The sequence below is a fragment of the Saccopteryx bilineata genome, chromosome 2 (genome assembly GCF_036850765.1).
Source record: "Saccopteryx bilineata isolate mSacBil1 chromosome 2, mSacBil1_pri_phased_curated, whole genome shotgun sequence".
NCBI lineage: Eukaryota > Metazoa > Chordata > Mammalia > Chiroptera > Emballonuridae > Saccopteryx > Saccopteryx bilineata.
This window is the reverse complement of record NC_089491.1, coordinates 4,409,111-4,426,726: the sequence shown is the minus strand read 5'-3', so window position 1 is coordinate 4,426,726 and position 17,616 is coordinate 4,409,111. Positions and strand designations below refer to the sequence as shown.

The window sequence follows — 17,616 nt, the reverse complement described above, 5'->3', positions numbered from 1 at the left end:
TGTTCTGAGGAGAATCCTGGCAGGTCGGACTCGGGGCCTCGTGGGTCCCTCCCAGGTCAGCCCCGACACCTCCCAGGCCCTGTCCCTGGGGACCGGCTGGCCTGCCATGAGCTGACTCTCCGTCCCTGTGTCCCCGCAGATGCAAGTGTAACCTGCACGCCAACCTGTGCTCCGTGCACGAGGGCAGCCTGCAGTGTGAGTGTGAGCACAACACCACGGGCCCCGACTGCAGCAAGTGCCGGAAGAACTTCCGCACCCGGTCCTGGCGGGCCGGCTCCTACCTGCCGCTACCCCACGGCTCTCCCAACGCGTGTACGTACGGGCCGGGCCGGGCCGGGCCGCGTCCTGGCCACCGTGCTCCGGCCTCCAGCCGACGGGACCGTGGTCTCTCCGCCCTTCAAGCCCCAGAATTCTGGGTCTCTCTCACATGCATGCACACACATGCACATACAAACACAAGCAAACACGTGCAACTACACACGCAAGCAGTCCTGTGCATGTATACATGTAGACACGTGTGCACTTACACACATGCATGCACAAACACAAGCACATGCCCACACATGCACACACAGAGGCACAAATGTGCGCGTGCACAGCCCCCTTGGTCCGCGGTTCCCCTGCGCCAGGCCCTGTAATCCAGACCCTGCAGCGCGCCTGCGTTCTCCCGAAAACTCACCTGCTGTTCGGGCCCTGGCGGGAGGGGACCCTCAATGAGCAGCTCGCCATCTTCCTGGCTGTCCTTCCCTTCTTGACCCTGAGAGCCGGGGATGGAGAGAAGGCCCGGGGGGTGTCAGAGCGGAGCGTGGGGGACCCTGATCCAGCTGACTGGTCAGCGCCGTCCCTCAGAACCGGCGTTCATGGGCATTGACAGCCATGCTGGTGGTCAACCCCCTGCGTCCTCAGAGCGCCCTGAAGCAGGTCCCCCGTGACCCTGCCCGTTACCCCGTATACAGAGGGGGCCTTCGAGGCCTTCACCAAGTCTTCTGCTGCCCTGGTCCCCGCCCCCGCCCTCTGCACAGCCCTCTTGTTTACAGGGTGTGGCCACACCTGCCTGCATCCTGAACACCCCCTTTTATCGGGGGCCCCAGCAGAGTCCACAGTGTCTCCCTGGGTGCCCCGAGCTGAGGGGAGAAGGGCAGCGGGACCCCACTGCCGCCTGCCGCTTGGCGGGCACTTCGCGGAGAGGCTGCTCACAGGACTGCACACGCAGCTCCGTACTCAGCCCCCGCGGCAGTGCTCTAGTGCTGCCCACCCGGCCTCCTGGGGTGAACTCCGTGTCACGTGCCAGCACCGGGTCCCAAGGCCTGTGCACGCCTGATTCCAAAGCCAGGGCTGGACAACGGCCTCTTGCACCCGAATGGCCAGCTGCCTACCCCCACCCCACCCCCAGGACATGGCAGGAGCCCCCCACCCCCAGGACATGGCAGGAGCCCCCCACCCCCAGGACGAGGCAGGAGCCCCCCATCCCCAGGACGAGGCAGGAGCCCCCCCACCCCCAGGACGAGGCAGGAGCCCCCCCACCCCCAGGACATGGCAGGAGCCCCCCACCCCCAGGACGAGGCAGGAGCCCCCCACCCCCAGGACGAGGCAGGAGCCCCCCCACCCCCAGGACGAGGCAGGAGCCCCCCACCCCCAGGACATGGCAGGAGCCCCCCACCCCCAGGACGAGGCAGGAGCCCCCCACCCCCAGGACGAGGCAGGAGCCCCCCCACCCCCAGGACGTGGCTGGAGCCCCCCACCCCCAGGACATGGCAGGAGCCCCCCACCCCCAGGACGAGGCAGGAGCCCCCCACCCCCAGGACGAGGCAGGAGCCCCCCCACCCCCAGGACGAGGCAGGAGCCCCCCCACCCCCAGGATGAGGCAGGAGCCCCCCACCCCCAGGACGAGGCAGGAGCCCCCCACCCCCAGGACGAGGCAGGAGCCCCCCCACCCCCAGGACGAGGCAGGAGCCCCCCACCCCCAGGACATGGCAGGAGCCCCCCACCCCCAGGACGAGGCAGGAGCCCCTCCATCAGCACCCCTCCCAGCCACCCAGAAAGGGTTTATGTGACTTTAGGCTGATCAAAGCAGAAACCCTCACAGGGAGCCCGTGGCAGGCATGTCGTGTGTGTGCATATGCGTGTGCGGGGCGGGCAGCGCGGCAGGCTTTGATGGTGGCTTGCCAGGCGCTGCCAGCACCCGGCCTTCAGAGGCGCGGACAGCGCTTGGGCGTTGACAGTGGCCCCGCACTCCCTTGCCCCCAGGAGCCCGCCCCGCCCCTTGTTGCCTGAACCCTTTCTCCAGGCCCTGGCACTGGCCCCTCCGACTGGCAGTCTCCCCTGTGCTGCTGGCCCCCCTTCCCACCTCCTCTCTGGCCTCGTTCTCCTTCTAGAAGGGTCCCCCAGGGTCTGCAGGCCCCCACAGACCAAGACTCTGCCCTGCAGGTCACAGCCCCTGTCCACCCAGAGATGACGGACAGGTCGGGCCAGGCCTTTGCTCCCCTCAGTCCTGTACGGGCAGCTGAGCCCCCTTGTTTGGGGTGCTGGCCCTGCTCTCCCCACTTCCCCAGGGCCTCCGCCAGGCCCCCAAGCCCCAGGAGCGGGGTCGCCCTGTCCTTTCTCACCTGGGCCCCCCAGGAGAAAAGAGCCCCAGGAGACAGACTGAAACAAGTGCAGGTTAATTGTGCCCTCCCAACCATGTCCCCACCTCAGCATGTCCCTGACACCCAGGGAGCCACGCCGCAAGCCTCAGGGTCACCCTCGACTACAGCCCCAGCACCCGCCTCCTCACCCAGGGTCCCTCCACTCACCCTCCCCTCTGCAAACAAGGGCCCCTCCTCACTGGGGGGCTCCTGGGTTCTGAACCTTCAACCTTCAGTGCCACCGCCCATCCTGGCTCTGAGACTGTTTCTCCATCTGCAAAATGGGCTAAAGGCGGCCGCCCCTCACCAGGAGGCAGCAGTACCTGCACCAGGCGCGCCGCAGCGAGGGCTCAGAACCGCTCTGGACTCTAAGTTTCCTCCCTGGCCCCGCCCCGCCACCACAGGGAAAGGGTGGCCTGAGTCCCTGCTTCTGGGGCCACCACGCTGTGACCCTTCTCTCCACAGGTGCTGCTGCAGGCTCCGCTGTTGGCAGTAAGTACACACTCGGGTCCTGGCCCTGGGACAGCGATGAGGGCCTGCGGTGCACGCCCCTCCCTGCATGTCCCGGAAAGAGTAGGAGAGAGAAGCACGGGACCTCCTGTCCCCACTGGGCCTCGGGCTGTCCCCATTGTGCCCCGTGCCCCATGTGCATGGTCACCTCTCCCTCCTTCCTGCCCTTCCTGCCGCCTGCAGCCTCGCCCGCCCTCATGGCTTCTCCCCCAGCTTCTTGGTTAGTGCTGCTTTGGAAAGGCCCCCACGAGCCCTGGGTGAGTCCCGGCCCCTCCCTCTCTGCTCAGGCAACAGTGGGGGGGTCACCTTCATCCCCCGCAGCCTGACCTTGGGGTGCGGCCTCCCTCCGCGCAGCCTGCAGCTATGGATCCTGGTGAGGCCGGGGGCCCAGGACCTGAGGCCTCCAGGTCAAGTCAGGCCCAGAGCAGTCAGACCGCCTGGAGGAGGGACAGGGGAGTCCTGAGAGCTCAAGGAGGGGCAAGGGCGGTGGGCACGGGTGCCTGGCACCCTCCGCAAAGTCACCACACAGCACTGTGCCATGCACGCAGTCAGGTGCGGGCTGACAGGGTGGCAGCCCCTCACGTCCCCCTTGCCCCTGGAGTGTCGCCACTGCCCTGGGTGCTCGCCGCACGCGGTCAGGTGTGAGCTAAGCAGGGTGGCAGCCCCTCACGTCCCCGCCCCTGGAGTGTCGCCACTGCCCTGGGTGCTCGCCGCACGCAGTGAGGTGCGGGCTGACAGGGTGGCAGCCCCTCACGTCCCCCTTGCCCCTGGAGTGTCGCCATTGCCCTGGGTGCTCGCCGCACGCAGTGAGGTGCGGGCTGACAGGGTGGCAGCCCCTCACGTCCCCCTTGCCCCTGGAGTGTCGCCATTGCCCTGGGTGCTCGCCGCACGCAGTGAGGTGCGGGCTGAGCAGGGTGGCAGCCCCTCACGTCCCCCTTGCCCCTGGAGTGTCGCCATTGCCCTGGGTGCTCGCCGCACGCAGTGAGGTGCGGGCTGACAGGGTGGCAGCCCCTCACGTCCCCCTTGCCCCTGGAGTGTCGCCACTGCCCTGGGTGCTCGCCGCACGCAGTGAGGTGCGGGCTGACAGGGTGGCAGCCCCTCACGTCCCCCTTGCCCCTGGAGTGTCGCCACTGCCCTGGGTGCTCGCCGCACGCAGTCAGGTGTGAGCTGAGCAGGGTGGCAGCCCCTCACTTCCCCGCCCCTGGAGTGTCGCCATTGCCCTGGGTGCTCGCCGGCATCAAGCAGCCGGCGGTGGTGGGAGTTCCCAAATCTCAGACATGCTTTTGGGGGCACGGCCACCCCCACCAGGACTCAGGGTTGCTCCTTCGCTGGGTCCTAAGCTGCGCTCAGCGTTGCCCCAGACCGCCAGCTCCCAGCCTCTCACTTCCCTCATCTCTCTCCAGGCAATAGCAGGTCTCGGAAAGACCCTGTCCCCAAAGCCCCTGTGGCCACACGGGGGGGCCTGACCACTGCTGCCCCCTCCACACCCACTGCTTGGGCCCCCATGGCCCCCAGCACCCCACAGCCCACAGGTGGGTGCCCAGGTACAGCCCAGATGCCCTGCAATCCTTACGTCCTGCCGAGTCCCCGCCGTCTCTGTGACGTGGGAGGGTGCTGGGGGCACCTGTCCTGGGGACGCAGGGGCCTGGCCCTTAGTAGAGAATGCTAGAACCCTACAGCCACAAGCACGTGGGGCCTTACTGTCACTGGGCCCCGACCAGGGGGTTCAGGGCTCCCTTTGAAATCCTGAACTTTCTTCCTCCTGCCCCCCCCCCCACGCATGCACTGCTGAGGAGGCCACTGAACCCAGCATGCCAAAGGACAGGGTGACCGAGCAGTAGAGGCCCAGTGACAGCAAGTCCACACAGCTTACCCCAAGACAGGACCTGTCCCCAGCGGTACTCCTGCTCTGCGCCCCGCCCTCCCTGGCCACCCGCACCTCGCTCTGCCCCGAGCCCTCAGCCCCTCGCCCCTCCGCAGCCTGCCCTGCGTGGACACTCAGGGTTAGCCAGGAAGGCAGGCCAGAGGGCGCCTCCGAGCCAGGCTTTAAGAATCCGGGCTGCTGGGCGTGTGGGGCTGAACACGGGCAGAGCCTGGCCAGGGTCTGGCTTCCTGCCCCCCATCAGCCAGAGCGGCCACTCCCTGGGGTCCGCAGCCACAGAGAGGAGCGGCAACACCCGCTCTCCGGGTCTTACTCCCCTCCAAAGGCTGACCGGTCTGTGCTCAGGGTTGGGGGCCGGGGTGGCCCTCTGCTCTCCCCCGGGGTCTCTCGGGACTCTGCCCACCTTCCCAGGGGGTCCCGGGGATCGGGGGCTGGTCCACCACAGCTCTTCCCTTCTTCCTCCCTTCTCCTGGGGGGCGCTTGCAGGAGGCAGGGCCTAGTCCAGAGAGTTGAGGATTTCAGGGAGCCTCTTGGCCCAGGATCGTCTTTGGGGTGGAGAATGGAGGCAGGGGTTCACTCTGGAAATTCAGACGTAAGTGGGCTTGGGCGCCTGAGACGTGTGCTCTTTTTTTTTTTTTTTTTCTGAGCCTGTGATAGGAACAAAAGTAGTCACGGTGAGTGCTGTCTGCCTGTGCACAGCGGCGTCTGGGCAGGAGGCAGGAGCTCTCTCCTGCACACACATGCACTCACAGCTGGGAAGTAGGAGGTCTGCAGCCGGGCGGCGCGCAGAGACACGGCAGGGCTTGCACGGCGAGGAGCAGGCAGGCACTCCTTCCTGCAGGCCATACTGGTCAGCGAGGTCGTAGTCAGCTTTGCGTCCTGAGCCCGGCGCCCGGCAGCAGGGCCTGAGGGCAGAAGGCGGTTGTAGGGTGACAGCCGGTGACCCGAGGTGCCCACATCTAGGCGGTTGTAGGGTGACCTCGGTGACCCGAGGTGCCCACATCTAGTTGCCCCTCTTCAGCAACTGAAGTCCATGCCTGGGCCCCCAGGGACCCCCAACAGTCCCCGCAGCTGATGGAGACGGGCCCCTGCTGGGCTCCCAGCTCCCGGAGACGGAGTGGCTGTCTCCCTGGTCCCCATGGGAAAGGGTGTTAAGGCCGAGGCAAACCCAGTAAAACCTGTAAGACCTGGGTTTTACAGCATGTAAATTACCTCAATAAAGCTGCTTGACAAGAAAAAAGAAATGCAAGCAGCAGCTGCTTAGGTAACAGGATTAGCACTGGACAGCACTGGACCAGGGCAGCACTGGACCTTGGGGCTCAAGGACTCCGGGTGCTGCCGGCCTGCCCGCTGCCCAGCGCTGTCACCCTGCGGCCTCAGGGGCCCATGCAGTGGGGCCGTCATTCAGACCTGGCTTGCATAGCTCCCCTGACACCGAAGGAACAGACGGGCCCTCCATCTGGCCTTGGCACAGGACACGGGCCCCTGCGAGAGCCTTCTTCCCGCACACCTGAGCCTGTCCCCAGGGAGCCCGGGGCAGCCTTCCCCTGCCCCAGGTCCCAGTCCCACAGAGGGTCCCGCGTCCACAGCTGCCTCCGCACAGGTGCTTTGGGCTCTGTGGCCAGAGTCCGGCTGGGCCCGTGATCCCCCGGCCCAGATGTTTCTCCTTCATGCCAGGGTCAAGCTGCCAGGTGGGAAGGGCCCTCCCGACCACTAATCCTCTCCCCCAGGAGGGTGCAGGGAGCTCGGCTCTGGAGCCAGAAGCCTTCAGGCAGGTTTTAGTGCGGCTCTAATTAAGCCCTTGCCAGTCAGGGCCCCGCGGCTCCCTCTCCGCGTTGAACAACGCAGTAATGTCAATTTGATACCCAGAGGCTCCCGGCTCGAAAGTCTCCCACACTTTTCAGCGGCGAGATTTCCTTTTTCTTTCCCCACCAGCCCGCCTCCCGCGTCATCCCTTCAGAAGCGGAAAGAAGCCGACTTCTCCCTGTCCCTCTGGGTCTGCCCTTTGAAATTCACCGCAGAGTGAGCGGGGCCCTGGTGGGGCCGGCCAGTGCTTTCCCAGGCTGCCCTTCCGCTTGGTCTTGGAGGCGGCACCGTGGCATTTGGGGGTTGACTTACATTGGGGTCCCTGGTGAAAATGGGCCCACACTGAGGGGTCAGAGGGAAGTTGGCCGGGGAGGCAGGCAGGACCCTTTCTGGACGTGTTGGATGTCTTGGTCAGAACACACACCCCCTTTACAGCCATGAGCTGGAGACCTCAGCACAGAGAGGCTGGGGCCCAGGTATGGGACTCGGTGACACTTGGCCCATCAGTGGGAATGGGTCCCACTGGGAGGGTAGGAGAATGCCACAGCCAGGTGTCCCGCTGAGAAGGGAATGCCCGAAGCATGCAGACTCCCGGGCATGGAGCGCCCCCCCTTCTGGCTTCCAGCCCACGAGTGTCCACTGCAGGCTGCCGTAGGCTAGACGCTGCCTCTGCTGTAGATTTGGACCCAGTTCTATTTGGCCAGCGTAGATAGAGTCGCTTCTTACAGTGCTGCTTCTGACAAGGGACCTATGGGGCGTGATGCCTCAGTGTGTCCCCACCACACCCCACCCCGAGCCCCGGGCATGACTTGGTTTCTCTTCTTCTTTCCCCCAAGAGTGGATCAGGCCATCGTCAGCAGCCCCCCGAGGGGGGAGCCCCCCCTGGCCCCAGGTGTCCTCCCGAGCAAAAGGTATTAGGGGGGATCTTTTTCTTAGACCCGCAGGCCCTGCCCTCTTAGTGGAGATAGCAGGTGTGCGTGGCGGGGACCTGGGGTGGGAGGGGCGCTGGCGGGAGGGGCTGGAGAGCTCTACGTGCCCCACACCTAACTCTTACCTACTTCGGGTCAGGGTGACACCGCCAAACCGCACGCCCAAGGGCTTCAGAGCCAAGCAGAGAACCCTCTCTGTGGGCAGTGATGGAGCTCAGAGTGTCAGGGCTTCCCGCAGGAGGGTGACTATGAGGAGGAAGCACGCTCCTTCCCAGCGGCAGGACCAGTGGGGCACAGGCTTGGCGGGGGGCTGGCCGTGAGCAGGCCACCTGGCAAAGCGGAAGGTGTGCTGGTTAAAAAGGGGCTGGGGATAGGGGTGGGGAGGGGAAGGCCCTCGCACCAGGCCAAGAGCCTCATTCTCTGACTGCAGCGGGAAGCCACAGGCCTGGCTTGTTTGTAGCTGTAGATAGACACGCACAGGAGGCACACAGGACCTGCCCGAGCCTCCAAGAAGCTCCCCTGTTCCCTGGACGATAGACCTGAATGCCCTGTTAGGCGGCGTCCCTGTCCTGGGTCCCCAACTCCATTCCCCTCCAGCTCCAGCTCTGGACAGTAAACAGGGCTCTGAGCGCCCTCTGCTGGCAGGAGGTTTCGGAGCCAGAACCATAATTTTGAGTGAGTTTCTAGGAACCCCGAGGCCCTGAGCCAGTCCTCTGGGGCGCTGGTGCTGGAGCTGGCGCTGGTTAGAGCTGGCAAGAGCCTGGCTGGGGGTCCAGAGGCTCCCGGGGGAAGCCAGAGGGACGATGCTCTCGGCAGGCTCACCCACAAATGTGCTCGTGGCTCCGCAACACCAGCCAGTAGGGGAATGGGGAGAGTCGAGGCCACGCTTTGGCTGGAGCAGGGAGACTGCTTCAGAAAGGAAGGCAGGTGCCAGCGTCCCGCCTGCAGGCTCAGACTCTGGCTGTGATGCTCTCGGGGGTCTGGGAGGGGACGTGGGAGCAGGAGGAGCAATGTTTTCAGTCCCTCACGTCACAAAACCATCCAGCTCCGGCAGAGTGCGTCCCGTTCGGTGGGGACACTGGAGTGGGGGCGTCACTTGGGAGGGTGGGTCCAGCGGGGTGTGGAGCTGGTCTCCGAGTGGGGGACAACGGTGGGGAGGGTCTGCATGCTCCTGGGTGTGCTCTGTCGCCTCCATCTGAGCAGGTGGCACCGCCGCCCCAGGGCATGCCAGGGCTCCTTGGGCGCCCCTGCCGGGCGGGCCCTTCCCAGGCCCGACAGCCTGTCCCAGGTAGCTAGACTGACTACTACTGACTCACGGATGAGTTGGTCTCTCATCTCTCCAAGCTGCGGGCACCTTCACCGCTGCCCCCGTCCCCACCAAGGCCTCCAAACCCTTCCAGCTCAGGCCCAAATCTCCTCAAGTGATCCCTATTGAAGAATTCCCAGGTAAGAGGAAGGCCCCAGGGCCGGACAGTCCTCCCCCACCTCCCCCCACCTCCGCTGGGAGAAAAAATGAGGCAAGCCCGGAGGAGGGAGACCAGGCTCAGCGCCCCCCCCCCCCCCAAGGGCTCTGAGCAGCTGGGTCAAGGTGAAACGGAGCCTGTCCTCCCTCCCCAAGGGAGCTGGGAGCGCTGTGAGTCAGAGGCGCAGCGGGCAGCACAGGCCGGCAGAGCAGCTGCCAGAAATCACTGGTCCCTGCTCCCCCGGGAGGTGTGGCCCAGGGGCTCGTCTCGGTTGAAGCAAGATCTGGGACGCAGGGGTCACCAGTACTAACTGGGACACCTGTAGGGCGCCTTGCCTTCTCCTCCCTGGAGTGACAAGGTGAAGGCGGCAGGCCCAGGGGACCCCTCTCCTCCTGGGCACGTCTCAGAGGCTCACTTCTCCGAGGCCCCCCACGCCGTGGACCCCAGACCCCTGGCCGTCCCTCCCTTTCCCATCACAGAAGGGAGTTGGGTCCTCTAGAGATAACACAGATGGTGTTTCAGAGAGGGTGGCCAGCACCCTTTCTTGTTCAGGGTTAGCCGCATTCACGGGGGTATTCAGCTTCGTAGGAGGGACACCGAGAAATGGCCCCACTTCTTGCATCAGGGAAAGCGACCCTCCTCACCAACCCCACCCTGCATGAGGTTGTAGAATCTACCTCTGATCCGCGGGGGCCTTGCCCCAGGGCTCACAAGACCTGCTCAGTCCCTGGAGGAGACATCAGGCTGGTAAGGACTGGCTGTCCGCCAGCCAGGCAGGCACTGGGCCTGGACCCGGCACAGGCGAAGCACCTGGGCCCTCTGGTGTTAATCAGATTTGCCAAACAGCTCAGGCTAATAAGGAAAGGCTGTGCAGGTGCTGTTTTTCCTTCCAACTGTATATTTTCCAAAGCAGCACGGGGAGGAAGCTTCTGGCCCTTTCCATCCCATCCAGTGTTCATGCACGCATCTGTCCTCACTGTGGGGACACAGCGGTGAGCACCATGAGCCCAGGCACCGCCCTCCCTGAGCTCACAGTCTGATGGCATGAACCGTCCTCCCTGCACGAATCATTTCTAATCACCCTGGCATCTCCTGGCCATCCTTGCTAAGAGCCCCTCACCCTGGCACCCAGCAGGTACTGCCCACTGGCCCTCCCTGGATCCTGGCCACAGGGCCAGGTGGGGGCTCGTGGGCAGGGCCCACACTGGTTCTCCTCGGGGGCTCAAAGCCTGCAAACAGGTCTCTTCCCCAATCGCGGAGAGGTGTGGGAGGTCCAGGGCGCCGGCCTCCCCGTGCCAGGTGCTACACCCTGTGTGTCCTGGGGCGGGTCCTTCCTCTCTCTGTGCCTCAGTTTTCCTGAATGCACGGGGGAGGGGGCGGCAGGAAGGCACAGTCTCCCCTTGACTCACCAACCCTTGGTGTTTCTCGCGCTCGGCTGGCCCAGACTGCGAGTGCTACGGCCACTCCAACCGCTGCAGCTACATCGACTTCCTCAACGTGGTGACCTGCGTCAGCTGCAAGCACAACACGCGCGGCCAGCACTGCCAGCACTGCCGCCTGGGCTTCTACCGCAACGGCTCCGCCGAGCTGGACGACGAGAATGTGTGCATCGGTGAGCAGTGCCCGGGACGTGCGCGCGGGGGCGGGCATGCGGCGGGCTGAGCAGTGGGCATTGGAATCCCCCAGGGAGGCTGTGGGCATTCCTGTTCGAGGCCCACTCCAGCTGGCCTCTGTCCAACAGAAGCCTCCAGAATCTGCTCTATTAATCAAGTTGCCACTCGGGTCTCCCCTCCCCCCCACCCGCGAGGCAGCACCGGAGTCTCAGAGCCCCCGGTTGGGGGTCCAAGGCTGGTTCTAGTGCTTGTTTTGCTGTGTGCATTTGGGCAGTGAGCCTCCCTTCTTCGGGCCTCAGTTCCTTTGTAAAGTTGGGAGGTGGATCCGATCAAGGGTTTCCAACGCCTTCTCTGTGGTCAAAGTCACAAAATTCTCAAATGAGGTTCTCATAAGGCTGCCCTCCACCCACAGTGGTATGTTTTTCCAAGCTCTGCTCCAGACCTGGCTTTGGGGACCCTGGGCCTGGGCAGAGACAGGCCCTGCCAAAAGGACAGCGACGTGGCTCCCAACGAACACCCACCAGCCTAGAAGGGTTGCCCTTGATTCCAGTGGAGGCAGCACCGTGCCCATCCCCCAGGCAGCTCTGACTTGGAAGAGGAGGGGCTGCCCACAAAGCTGGAGCTGTCTGTCTGAATTACAGCAGCGGCCTTCAGATAATCCCATCAACTCGAAAGTGATCCAAACAGAATTGTGCTGCTGATGTCAGGCGGGCCAGCTGCAGGGAAAGGGCCAGGCCTCTGGATCGGATTAGAGGCACCCTTAACCCACGTGCCCTCCTCCTGCAGCGACTGTCTGTCTTAACCCCCGGGGATTCCCTGATTGGGGACATTTGCTCCTCCTGCAGAACAGGGGCCCCAGGAAACCTACTGGGGAGGATTAAGGGGCAGCTAAAGGCTGCTCCTCCCCCAGCCCAGGGCCTCTGCTGAGGCTCCTCCCACCTGTCAGAGCCACAGCTCTTTGGAGCTGGGAGGGATCAACACCGCTCCAGTCACAGATGTGGAGACTGAGGCCCAGAGAGGGGAACAATCTTTCCTGGGCCACACAGCACCGGGGCCCAGGAAGAGGAAGGGAAGGGTTGCCAGGAAACAGAAGTGGTTTTTCCCTGAGATTTGGACACCCCAGTAGCTCCCACCCGCTGTCCAGCTGCGGGCTCACGCAGACACGGTGTGGGGAGCATGGCCCAGCATTGCAGAGGCCAGGCTGGGAGGAACACGGAGCCGGGCGGGGTGGGGTCCGTGTCCACAAGTCCCCTGACCGCACACGGTGCACCTGTCTGTCCAGAGTGTAACTGCAACCAAATAGGCTCTGTGCACGATCGGTGCAACGAGACCGGCTTCTGCGAGTGCCGCGAAGGCGCGGCGGGGCCCAAGTGCGACGACTGCCTCCCCACACACTACTGGCGCCAGGGCTGCTACCGTGAGTGCGCGCGCCTGCGGCGGGCGTGGGGGACGCGGGGAGCCGAGCTGCCGGGGCAGGGGCCCGCGGGTGGGCGGGGTTCTGGGCGTGGCCTGAAGTTGCCGGAGGCAGGGTCGGGGACGGTGGGCGGGGCCAGGTGGGTGCGGGGCCTGTGTGGCTGGGGAGAGGGTCGGGGTCTGGCGGGAAGCACGGAGAGGTCGAGCGTGGGTTGCTTGGGAAGGGAGTTGGAGGCCGAGTGGGAGCTCGGGGTCGGTTGGAGTTGGCTGGGGCGGGGGAGCAGAGTTGTCCGAGGAGATGGCCGGGCGGAGACCCGGTGTTAGCCGAGGAGAGAGTGTGGGAGGGCGCTCCAGGCACGTGGAGCAGCCGAGGCCAGCGCCCAGGGCCTTGGGGAGCCAGGAGGAGCAGGAAGTAGGCAGGGCCAGGTCCCCAGGCCGCTATTAACCATCAGTCGGGGCCCTTTCGCACCCAGTGCGTCCTGAGCCTCCAACACTCCCCTGGTTTAGGCCACCACCCGAGTTAACTGCCCCTCCGCCCCGCAGCCAACGTGTGCGACGACGACCAGCTGCTCTGCCAGAACGGCGGCACCTGCGTGCAGAACCAGCGCTGCGCCTGCCCGCGCGGCTACGCCGGCCTGCGCTGCGAGCAGCCCCGCTGCGACCCCGCCGCCGAGGACGGCGGCCTGGACTGCGACCGCGCGCCCGGGGCCGCGCCGCGCCTCGCCACCCTGCTCAGCTGCCTGCTGCTGCTGGGGCTGGTCGCCCACCTGGGCTGCTGAGCTCGCCCGAGGCCCCGCGGCCGGCGAAGGCAGGGCCGCGCCGTGCGCCCTGAGTGCTGCCCCGGGCCGGGCCGGGCCGGCGGCGAGAAGGGGGCGGACGGAGCTGCTCCCAGGTGCTACTCAGCAGCGTCCCCGGCTCTCCGCCCACCACGTCCGTGGCCCCCGTCCCCGCCCCGGCACTGCTGCAGGGGGCGCTGTGGGGTCTTGGCCCCTGCGAGTTTTTGGTCTTAGTTTTTTCTATTTCCTGCCGCCCCGTTCCCCCTTTTTTTTATTTTTGGCTGGCGGTGAGACAAGGGGTGGGGGAAACACTGCTCACCCAACACCCCCAGGTATACACACCCCCACGACTGTTGCGGACACCCCTGCGCCTGTCCCTGGCCCACCTTCAGCCAGCGGACCCAAACTCCAGTTGCCTACAACTCCAGTCGCTGACTTCTCTTTTATATTCTTTCTCGGTTTTCCTTTGCGACCCACCAGACCCCAGGCCAGAGGAGACCTGGTGACCCAGGAGCTCACCGCCTGGGGGAGGGAGTTAGGAAGCAGGGTTGGGAGGGCTGGAAACTTTGTTTTGCAGAGAACTATTTTTGTTTGTATTAACCGTCCCCTGTAAGAAGGGACAGGGGCGGGATGCTGGTCACCACAGGGTGGTTGATGGTGGATAACTGGACAGAGTAAAGAATCTGTTCACTGCTGCCTCCGGGGCCTGTTTCCTGTGTTCATTTGGGATTTAAAGAGGAGGCTACAAAACAGCCTTAAACGATGTCACTATCAGGCCGTATCCCCTCCCTCCCTTCTGTGAGGAGAACAGGCACCCCCCCCCCCCCCACACACACACACAGGCTGGGAGAGCTCTCACTGCTTGGCCCGGTGTGGCCCTGCCGGTGACCCACATGGTACCCAAACTTGGGAGGTTGTCTCCATCCTTTCACTAAAAACAAAGCAAAACAAAAACCAGTTTGTCTCTTCCTCAGCTGTCCTCACATTTAAAAGCACGTGGTAGACATCGAGTGTTCTGGTGCACCGTGACTCCCAGGCTCTGCGCTAGATGTCAGAATGGCTGTGTGGTCTCAGGCCCAGTGTCTGCAGCTGCCGCCTCCTCCCAGAGCCCACTGCTGGCCAGAGTCCCGCGATGGGCACAGGAGGGATGGCCAAGGGGCCGCAGGGGTGGTGCAGGAGTCTTGAGAGAAAATTCTGAAGGATGGGGCCCATCAAAGGGCACCCTTTGCTAGGGAGGGTGCCCCTGTTTCCAGCCCTTGGGGGTATCACCCAGGTCTCCCTCCCCACCAACTTACTTCCTTGCAGCCTGCAAATGTCCCAGGGCCAGTGACCTGGTCTGGCTCCTTGTTACTCCTTCAGACCCTCCTGCGGTCACCCTCTGGCACCTGCTTCTGCCCGCGGCAGCCTGCAGCCACTGTCCTGGCTGCTCTGATCTGCCACACTCCCTCAAGTCCCCACGGTGATGCTCAGACCAGGTTGAACAAATCCTGGCCTTGAGAATGATGAGGTTACAGCACAGCGAAGGAGGGGGATGGTAATGTGACTGGCTGAATTTCAGGGTCGCTGCCCCCCACTTAGCTCCACCCAGTGCCAGCTTGCAGGAGTCAGCTCCCAGTCCCCAGAGAAGTGCCTTCTGTCTGGTCCCTGTGACCCCACTTCCTTCCTTCCTCACTGACTGAACCCACACTGCCCAGCTGGAATAAAAGGTGTCTGGGCCCTTGTGCACAGGAGTGGCAATGGGACACAGTTCTGGCCAATGAGATGTGAGCAGGAGTAATGGGTGGGGCTTCCAGAAAGTTCTTTAGGACCCTCCCCTCCCTCCACACCAAGCCTCAGTTGGCCCAGGTCTGGGTCCTGCCCCCCCCCCTGCCCCTATGGCTTGGTCAGTGGGACTGGGGGAGGCCGCCTGGGAACCCTGGGTATGAGAGACATGGGGCGGAAGGAGGGGCGCCAGGAAACTGGAAGCGGCTCCCCTGAGGAGCCAGCAGAGCCGGGGACCAGCCCTGGTTGCCAACCTCCACACTTCCTAATGTGTGAGAAAAAAAAATAAACCTTGACGTGATTAAAAACTGGAACCTGGGCATTCTGTTACCTACAGACTTACCAGTTCCTAAGTTACAGGTTCTGCCTACCCAGCATCCAGGCCCCGAGTCCACTGAGACCGGACGGACGTATACCCATCCTCCTGGGGCCGGTCCCCGGTGTCCACGGCCCACCACGGACACCGAGTTCCAGGAGCGTCAGGCCCAGGAGTCAGGGTGCTGCCTCCAGCTACCTCTTCCCAGGACAGGACACGCGTGCACCCTCCACCTGTAATGAGCTCGGGAGGGTGGCTGCCTCAAGGCCGATAGCCTATAAACGCAGGCTGCCGTCTGTGCACACACCGTGCAGGGCTCTCCTGGGGAAGTGTGCCCCACGGGGCTCCCCGGCGGGTGGTGTGCGGAGGGTGCTGTGGGCCAGACACCAACAGCTTCCATTGCAAATACACACCTTTGTGTCACTCTGGGTGTGTCCCCAGAAGTCTCCAGAAGGTCTGGAGCAGCGGGTCCTCGGTGGCTGCACTGTTCCCCCTGACCTCTCCCGGCCAGACCAGTGCTGTGTCAGCTTCCCTGGGACTAGTCTTTCTGCAAACGAGGGCCAGGGAGGTGGAGTGCGTCGTAAATCAGAGTGGCAGCCCCAGTCCCCGAGGACGAGCCTCAGCCCTGACCTCAGCCGAAGCTGGGGGAGAGTTGCCAGTGGCCATTTGGAAAACTGACATCTTCCAGGCAGCTGAAAAGGAGAAAACAAGGTGAGTGGAGCCCAAAGTCACAGCCCAGCCTCTTCTGAGATGGTGTGCCCTTGTCCCCAGAGCTGTTTTGACTTCTGGTTCTGAGATGTAAATAGGAGAAGGCTCCCGCCTGGCTGATTGGCTCAGCGTTAAAGCGTCAGCCCGGTGTGTGGAAGTCCTGAGTTTGATTACCAGCGAGGGCACACAGGAGAAGTGTCCATCTGCTTCTCCACCTTCCCCTCTCCTTCCTCTCTGTTTCTCTCTTCCCCTCCCAGAGCCAAGGCTCCATTGGAGCAAAGTTGGCCCGGGCGCTGAGGATGGCTCCATGGCCTCCACCTCAGGCGCTAGAATGGCTTTGATTGCAACAGAGCAACGCCCCAGATGGGCAGAGCATCGCCCCCTGGTGGGCATGCCGGGTGGATCCCGGTTGGGTGCGTGTAGGAGAGTCTGTCTCTGCCTCCGGGCTTCTCACTTCAGAAAAATACACACACACACACACACACACACACACACACACACACACACACAGAAAAGAAGGCTCCCATTTCACAGCCTGGATAAGACAGCCAGTCAGACACATGGACACAGTTAACCAGGACAGCTTTCCCCACCTTGTGCCATGACACCTAGGGCTGGATAATTTTTGGGGGGAGGGGTCTGTCGTGTGCATTGTAAGGTGTTTGCAGCATCCCTGGCCTGGAGCCACTAGATGCCAGCGGTACCTCTCCTCCCCCAGGTGATTTAACCAAAAGTCCCTCAGACATTGCAGACTGGGAGCAAACTTGCTCCAGGCTGAGAACTGCTGAGGCACACCCATTTTACAGAAAGTGGAGGCTAGGAGAGGGGACAGAACTTGCCTGAAGTCCCACCAGCTAATAAGTCAACAAGAGGTGACTCCAGACCAATGGTTTCACCCAGACAGTGCCCCAGGCTGGCAGCATCCCCTGGGGTTGGACTCCTACCTCTCCTGTCCCCTCCCCCCACCCACTGCAGCCAGGGGCCTAGGGAGCCAGGCTTTGCTGTTAGAGGAAGCTTTGCTGTTAATGGCTTTGCTGTTAGAGGAAGCCCCCACCCCAGGCAGCCTCGCCCCTGCCCCGCCTCTCCCTCAGAATAGGCAGACTGCTGAGTCTGGTTCAGTCCGGCCTCCTCCGCCCAGCGCTCTAGTACCCAGGGCTTTATGAGCACCAGGGGAGCAGCGCCCAGCAGGCCCGGTGGGGCCGGGCCAGGCCGGCTGCTGGTGGGTCAGGGCAGGGAGGAAGGGGGGGCTCACCCATGCCTGCACCCCTGCCCTGGTCCCAGCAATACTCCGGCCAGAATTAAAGGAGAAGGCCAAGGAAAGAAAAGCTTTACATGCTATTTTTTCCTTTTCAAAACACAAATCACAGCCATAGGGAAGTGAGAAATCTAGAAAGGGAAGATGATGGTAATTTTTTTTTTTTTACAGAGACAGAGGGATGGACAGGAACAGAGAAAGATGAGAAGCATCAATTATCAGTTTTTCATTGTGACACCTTAGTTGTTCATTGATTACTTTCTCATATGTGCCTTGACCGTGGGCCTTCAGCAGACCGAGTGACCCCTTGCTTAAGCCAGCGACCTTGGGCCAAGCTGGTGAGCTTTTTTGCTCAAACCAGATGAGCCTGCGCTCAAACTGGTGACCTTGGGGTCTCGAACCTGGGTCCTCCGCATCCCAGTCCAATGCTCTATCCACTGTGCCACCGCCTGGTCAGGCGATGATAATTTTTAAATTAAAATCACCCACAATTCTCCATCCAGAATAACTTAATATTTTGATACGTCTCTAGTACTTTTCCATAAAACACACCCACATGC

The 17,616-nt window shown here is 63.3% G+C and overlaps 1 protein-coding gene across 5 annotated transcripts in view; it reads left to right on the top strand.

Annotated features, from left to right (window-relative positions):
* NTNG2 (netrin G2) overlaps positions 1-13,711 on the top strand; it is a 63,645-nt gene extending 49,934 nt beyond the window's left edge. For 2 of the 5 annotated variants that reach the window (XM_066255886.1, XM_066255885.1), the window contains exons 5-12: positions 140-312; positions 3,090-3,116; positions 4,538-4,666; positions 7,659-7,733; positions 9,096-9,197; positions 10,659-10,826; positions 12,110-12,244; positions 12,784-13,711. In XM_066255886.1, coding sequence (XP_066111983.1) covers positions 140-312; positions 3,090-3,116; positions 4,538-4,666; positions 7,659-7,733; positions 9,096-9,197; positions 10,659-10,826; positions 12,110-12,244; positions 12,784-13,019 — 1,045 coding nt within the window. In that variant the 3' untranslated portion in view covers positions 13,020-13,711. The remainder of the gene's footprint in view (positions 1-139; positions 313-3,089; positions 3,117-4,537; positions 4,667-7,658; positions 7,734-9,095; positions 9,198-10,658; positions 10,827-12,109; positions 12,245-12,783) is intronic. The other 3 variants (XM_066255887.1, XM_066255888.1, XM_066255890.1) reach the window with 3 other exon arrangements.
* Positions 13,712-17,616: the final 3,905 nt, after the last annotated feature.